This window comes from Zingiber officinale, chromosome 11A (genome assembly GCF_018446385.1).
Source record: "Zingiber officinale cultivar Zhangliang chromosome 11A, Zo_v1.1, whole genome shotgun sequence".
NCBI lineage: Eukaryota > Viridiplantae > Streptophyta > Magnoliopsida > Zingiberales > Zingiberaceae > Zingiber > Zingiber officinale.
Genome location: NC_056006.1, coordinates 7,561,425 through 7,568,951, shown reverse-complemented (window position 1 = coordinate 7,568,951; position 7,527 = coordinate 7,561,425). Strand labels below are relative to the sequence as shown.

Here is a 7,527-nt window from a genome sequence, read left to right as displayed (position 1 = left end):
AATAAATGTAAAAGTTAGAAATGTAAAAGTGGATCAAAATTGATCACATATTTAATAAATGAAAAAGTTAGACAAATATTAATACATATATAAAAGTTCAATAAGAGAGAACAAATGAAAAAGTCTAAATAGCTAATTAGAGTTCCTTAGCAAATAATAATTCCCTTGGTTCAAACATTCATATACCAACTATATAACTCGTGAGGGTTTTATTGTGACAATATAATATATTATCAAAGACAATATATATTTCATTATTAATTAGTGAAAGATCCATGTGACAATAATTCACATAACATGCTTTTTGTTTAACATCAAGTCTAAATTTAATCTATTTAATAAAATAAAAAAAATAAAAGTGTGCCCAATTTATTTTTTTTATCCTTTATCTCTATAAATAAAATTGGGCCCTTTGTTGTCTTATTGGGCCCTTCTTTTGATTTGCAGCCTTTCAATGGCCCATGTTTAAATATATAGTTAAATAAAAAAATATTTATTATTTTATTTATTTATTTATTTATCTAGAATAAACTAGAAGCATCAGAGAATATATCTTTAGACTTGTCTCGGCAAATTCTGGGGCATCGCTCGTTGCCAGCGAGATGGAGCACATGGACGCCGACCACCCCGGCGAACGATGCGACGCCGCGCAGGGGAACGCCCCGGGAGCGGTCTCTCCGCCGCTGGGCACCGTAGCAGCCTCCGGCGGAGTCGGCGGTGCGGGCGTCCAGGAGAACGCGTGGAGTTTCCTCGCTTTGGCCCGCCAGCTCGTCGATCGGGGCGAGCCTTCCCTCGCTCTACAAGCGGTGAGTTCCCCGAGGAACACCTTTTGACGCTGTCGTTTTTTGGTGGCGTCATTGCTGTGTTGTTCTTGTTCGAGGGATCGGTGTTCTTGATGTTTTGTTTATCCTATTTCCTAATTCGCCGGCTTTGGGGATTTTTTTTGGGCCTTTCTCGCCTGTTTTGCGCGAGTTGGTATAAAATTAATAGAGGTATTTGCCCTATACCTAATTTATTTTGTTTGCTTACATAATATTGTGACGTTGTCTGCTATAGGAGGTGTGAAAATTTTGCAGGTTAAATGGAAGGTTACGATGTAGATATGTTTGTTCGGATTAGTATGAATGTTGCATGTTCGTTTTTCTCGAACCCGACATTTTCAGCATCCTCTTTGCAGTTTTTGCATCTTGAATTGTTCTTTCTCCAATCTAAGCAATTTTCCTCATCATTTTTTGTGAAGTTTCAGTTAAAATCACTACTCATTTTTAATTGCAATATCGACTAGCTGCATTGGTCCATTTGAGTAATCTTCTGTTTTTTGCTTGCTTTGGGGTAGATTCTTAATTTGTAGATATAATATCCAAGATAAGATTGTAGCTTCTAATATTATCATTTTGAGTTCAAATCGGACGATGATGCTAGCAGTTTAACAAGAAAGAAAACTGATTTTAGTATAGACTTAGTTTATTGATTGCTGATGCAACAGAAAATTTAAACCCTTTAATCACACAAAAATTATCACAAATTAGATGAAGCATGAGGGCAACTATCTCGCATAGAGAAAGGAGTCTCACATAGAGAAGGAATCTCACCCAGTGAATTGAAAGTAGAAAATTCTTATTGATTGAAATGGATCAATACATAGATATGACATCATTTTTATAGTCTCCATTCTAAATAAATTAGAAATAAACAAGGAATTTGGGAAATGCATTAATGCTCTTTAATCCACAAAAGCTAATTACCAAGAAATTCTAATTATTACCAGCTACTGATATTGAATTCAAAATCTAACATTGAGTTTATTCATGATTTGCATTATTTTCTCCTATCGGGTAGAACTCTACATCAAGCAATGTGTAAGCATGTGCAGCTCAGATGTTCTTTTGATTGAATAAGCAATAGAAGTAACACAATTTGAGACTTCACTTCTAATGAATGTATCTTTATTATCTTTTTCTTTGGATGCCCCTTCTGGTGAGTAAAAAATTAATCTACTTTATTCTTCCTTTTGGACTTTGTCTTTGTTTCCTTCCCTTCTGATTACCCTTGTGACAAAATCAACATATGAAAATGGATGTTCAAATTTCCTTCAATTGAGAATTGAACATATGTTTAAATAAATTGTCAAGGTAAATAAACAACACTATCAATTTTTCCAATGGTACAACTTAACATGAACGAAGGAGAGCCTTGACACAATGGTAAAGTTGTTGCCATGTGACCTCGAGGTCATGAGTTCGAGTTGTGGAAACAACTTCTTGCAAAATGCAAGGTAAGGTTATATACAATAGACCCAATGTGGTCCGACCCACACTAGCGAGAGCTTCGTGCATCTGTCCTTTACAAGCTAACATGAATTTAGAATTTTTGGAACTCTTGCATGCTGAACAAGAATTTATTGCATTAATAGGTACTTTATATTTTGGAAATAACATAGTTTTGTATGCTAATCATCATAATAAGAAGCAACTAATAATATCATGATTCTTATTATCATCATATAAATCATGGTAAGATCAATCGTGTGGCGCGTTCCTTGCAAATGCAACGTGCCAAGGTGCCATGTGTATGCAAAACATGGGTAACACAAATCCATTTTAAATTTTAAATTTAAATGTCATTTAAGTGATAATGAATTTTACCTTATTAGAGAGATATTTCAGTTTCCTAATTAATCTATGTAGTCTTCTTTGTTCTTTTTTTATTGTCCTAGTATGTATAGTAAATATTTTGCCTCAATATGCCCTCTGATTAACATGTAATTTGTGTTGCTTTTATTTGATTCAAATGCATTTATATGATTCTTTGCTTTTGAATTTTTTTTTTTCAGACTAGTTGATGTGAGCAATGCCAGCTTTTTGGGCCTTAGCTCTCTTTTAAACATGTAGTCCATTTTGTTTCTTTTAGATTTTGAGTGACCACTTATCTAAAAACTTAAGCTATTGCAGAAGAATGCCATCTTTGTTTTTTCTTCCCTTTGAGTAATAATTCCCTACTCAAGTCTTGATGTATGTTCTCATTTTCTAGGGCTATGTTTTTTCACAATTACTTACTTTTGTAAGATTAGAAACAGCGTACTATTCTGTTATAATTCTTATCCCAAAAGCTTAGGTTATTAGAAAAAGGTTTAGATCCATAGTTTTTGTATTTGAGGTGCTTTGCTACTTCTTGTGAGGTAAACACACGCAAGCATAGCAACCTGTGGAACAGTTAGGTGGCTTAGACAACTTCTATTGTTTATAGAAATCATTCTAAACTTCATTTGTTTCAGACTATAGCTCACTTTTACGTGGATAATTGCAACAAGTTAAATGTAGTAGATGATCCTTCGGGTTTAAAATTACTATTCACTAACAATTATATGTTCCTCTGAGAGGATATAATCAGAAAAAGATAGTTAAATGGTTTATTTAAATAAGTTTGAATCAATTAATGTTAGAAATGCGAAGAGTAGAGGGTCTGAAGAGAGTTTAATGGTACGATATTATTTATCCAATCCTAAGCAATTGGGGTATACAGTTTAATGGTTTATGGTTGAGTTGTAGGGTCTGTGTTATTGCCTTATTGGTATCAGAAACAAGTTTCAATGAATTTTCCCTGGAGCTAAAGTGACAAAGCAGGCAATGGTAAAGCACAATGAAAATATTGCTAATGCAAAAAGTTTAAATAAACCCAGAGATGAAGAAATCATGGGCAAGAGGCAGAGAATCTCACTACAAAGTGTTGCACAATTTCTTCACAGACACTCAGAGAAACTCTCTTGTCCTAGGGTGTATACATCTTGTCTACCATTTTCCAGTTTGGACGAGCCCAGAACTCCTGTAATGCTTGAATGGATTGGTTATTATAAAAAAAAAAAATAAAACAAACGAAAAGTGTTATTTTTAGTTTAATTGGGGTAATTTGAATGACATGGGGCAGGAAAAAAATTAGGTGAACATATAGCTTTCTTCACTAAGAAGAGCCTCAATATTAATAATCATTAGCAAGATTCCTTACTATTATCAAAAGTAGCTCGTGCATTAAAAAGCTGGTCTCTTTCTTAAAACAACAGTCAGTGATAATATACAGTTTATTAGTGTACTAGAATTAGATGTAAGTTGTTGCTTTCCTTAAAAGTTTGTGGAGATTAACAAAGAATTACTCTAACAAGAGAATATTAATTAACTCATACAGATTATTAAGACTTGATGGGCTAAACTGACAAGATATTCATCTAAAAGGAGGGTGCCAAATTATTCATACAAAGATGATTAAACAGTTCCTCTCTTTTGTTTGGCACAAATTTTTCATGTGAGTAGCTTAACATTGTCCTACAAGTAGCCATCACAGCTATATTCTTGCATGACCTTATAGCTTTCTCTTATGGGCTTATGTCCTCCTATTAGATCTAGTAATTTCTTACTAAATTCCTGTTGTCATTTGCTAAACTTCTCCTTTTCTTTGCTTAAAACACTCGCTACTAAATGACAAAATTGAGAGCATTTGTGGATGATGGTGTCAATGGATGAGAAGGGAAAGAATTGACAGTTGACTGAATTAAAGGCCTCACAATACGACACAAAAGGTTGAAATCCAATTATATCGTTGATATTTGATATGCCACATGAATATTGGATGTGTGCGTCAATGGAGTACCACAATTGGAAACAGGTAAGAATTATGAGATAAGACTAGCCCTTAGTCATCACCATAGTTGCTTTTTATGAAACCTGCCTTATGAAAACCTTTCATCATGAGCCACTGATGTCTAGTCTGATTCCAAGGTTACATATTGCTAAATTAATTTGGTTTTAATCATATGGTGAAGATGGCAGTTTTCTCCTAATTAATGGGATCAAGGAATGACTCTTTCTAACCCTGATAAATGCTTTATGGTGCCCATTCTGAAAGAGTCAAGGAATGACTCTTTCTGGTGGTATGGAAATGATGCGATGCGATGCAAGCAAGAGTAGATAGGTTTTTGGGGGTAATTTTCAAAATGTTCCTAACAGTTAATTGCTTTTTCAAAATGCCCTCTGAGGTTTCCATTTTGTTTTGTGGATGTTCTCTCTCTATTAATAAATGAATTATTTAGGTGGTAATGTAGAAGGGTGAAATAAGGATTTTACCCTTGGAAGGTATTTTTACAGCTAAATGTAAACCTCGGGACTAGTTTTAACATCGATGGTACCTTAGGGGGGTATTTTTTTTTTTAAAAAAAGATATCAACCGTTGGGTCCATTTTAAAAATTACCCTTATTTTTACAGTTACATATGCACTAAAGTTTCCTTTCATTTTTCTTGTCACGAGTTCCTCTGCTTTTGCTCATTGAACAACAAAAGATCAATTCAAGGTGAAGTTTCCAAAACTGAAAACAAAGTTTCTCAAAGGAAAAGCTAAATCAAGACCGTGCTAATAAATTTATTTAGAAATTGAAGAATTATTTTCATGGTTAAACATGAAGATGCTTGGGAACAATTAATGCAGCTGATGGTTTTTCCTTGGTTGCTTAACAAGTTTATTGACAGTATATGCGATTTTATTGGTTGCTCTGGGTTACTTGTGTTGATCTTCTGGAGAGGTACTTTCTTCCTTAGAGGCCTGCAGGAAGGGTACTTATTGGATTCCCTCCCTAGATCTCATTGGGAAGTACTGAACAATAGCTGCTTGCCCTGAAGGTGAGGAAACGTAGTCGGTTAAATCCTTCCCCTTGCACTCTTGGGGAAGTGTTATTGTCCATGAAGAAGCATTTCCCCTCCCCAGATCTTGTAGGTCTGCGTAGGGCGGCAAGAGAAGGTGAATTGCTTGAGAACAAGCAGTGTACTCTAGATCTTGTAGGTTTGCATCTCGTCCCTCGGATGTACCGAGCCTATCAATTCGCTTTTCGTGTCATCCTTCTCGCTAGCTACGTCTTCCGCTCAACTTTCTGTGCTCCAAAGTTCCAGCACAATTAGACACAAGACATCAAAACACAACAGGATCTAATTAACTTGACTTGGGTGACCATATCAAAACCAACCCGACGTACTTACAGATCTCTCCCCCTGAAAGTAAACTACTGCTTTAGAATGATTACAAGATGAAGCTGGTAACAAACAGCTTGTAGCATTTGAGAGACTTAGTTTGTCGTCTTAGGAATTTGTAGTCTGTCTATCGCAGTTGAAACAAGTAGCATGCTTGAACTGCTTTATTGGTATCCATTTAATTAAATTGGATTGGAAACGATCTCTTAGATATAGATGCAGTTAGTAAATTGTTGGCGCTTAATTCAATATCTTTAAAAGGTTTGTAGAAGCTAACAAAAGAACAATTAATTTCTTTCTTAATGATTTGCATATCATTTGATGAAGCACCTACTTTGACTGCAGTTGTGTGAAATCAATTCTTTGATGATCTTCTAACGCCCCTAACATGTAGGTACTTGCAGCAATCAGATCGGGTGGCGGAGAACAAGCAGTGTTTGAAATTCTGCATCGGGCACGTGAGCTATACCGCAATCGATTGCAAACGGATGCTGCAGCAGACGAGTTGGCCTCATTGTTCGCAGAATGTGCTATTGCAGAAGCACAAGGACCAGTGAGGTCGTCCAACAATCCCCCATTGGCGCCTCTTCATGTTGGCCCTTCGATTCCGCTAGATTCTGAAGGGAGATCTTTCCTCGCTATGTCCGGGAGGCAGCAGGTTATGCTGGATGCATTCGCAGACGGGAGCAGTTTTGTGTGTCTCAAGTGTGGCGGTCTGGTTAGCACTAATCGCAAAGACGAACATTTTGCGTACTGGTGTAGCTAGATTCGCTCGGTGTCGTTGCACACGTGTACTTATATTGAGAAGTATGATATTGATCATTATCGCGGAGAAGAGTGTGATCCTCATCTAAATGCAGTTCTTTAGTACAAGAGAGGTTCTCAGATGGATTGGATCGAAACATGTGATTGTCTGCGTGAATCTTTCTCATGGATTGGATCTGAAAGATGTATTCGAATTCATGACTATGTAATATTGCGTTTATGTATAAGGAATCAAATAATTATTGTTGAGAGGTATAAATCAATAATCAAATCTATCATCATTTTTGCTAGTTAATAAATTTCATTGTAAATTTTCATATTTAGCAAATATATTTACTAGTTTATAAAATTTGTAGGCAAGTCATAATTTATTTTCTCATGTACAACCCACTTCGTTTATTTTTATTAATAATTAGATATATTTTTTAATAATCCGATATTTCCGCATTTGAGGCTTTGAGCTAAGCTGCGTAAGGATGGGTTTTTTTTTTTTTTTTGACATTAAATCTGAACTACAATTTGAAAATTTCGAATTCTGTTCTTTAAATAACCGAACTGGATTAATTGAAATCGAACCAATTAAATTTTTAAAAAAATTTGATTAAATTTTTTTAATAAAAATTAAATAAATCAAACTAATAAAATAAAATTAATTTGATAAAAAATCGAATTACCTGAATTTTTTTTACAAGTCTCCTAACACTGAGTTGAGTGTAACAAAATTGATTCAGCGAGTCAGGAATGCCGCCTCGC

The 7,527-nt window shown here is 35.1% G+C and overlaps 1 protein-coding gene across 1 annotated transcript; it reads left to right on the top strand.

Moving 5' to 3' along the window:
- The first annotated feature begins 546 nt into the window (after window positions 1-546).
- On the top strand, window positions 547-7,033 carry LOC122032317. Its single transcript, XM_042591598.1, has 2 exons — window positions 547-806; window positions 6,404-7,033. Exons 1-2 carry the CDS (start codon window positions 603-605, stop codon window positions 6,773-6,775), a joined length of 576 nt encoding a protein of 191 aa, XP_042447532.1. The 5' UTR covers window positions 547-602; the 3' UTR covers window positions 6,776-7,033.
- Window positions 7,034-7,527: the final 494 nt, after the last annotated feature.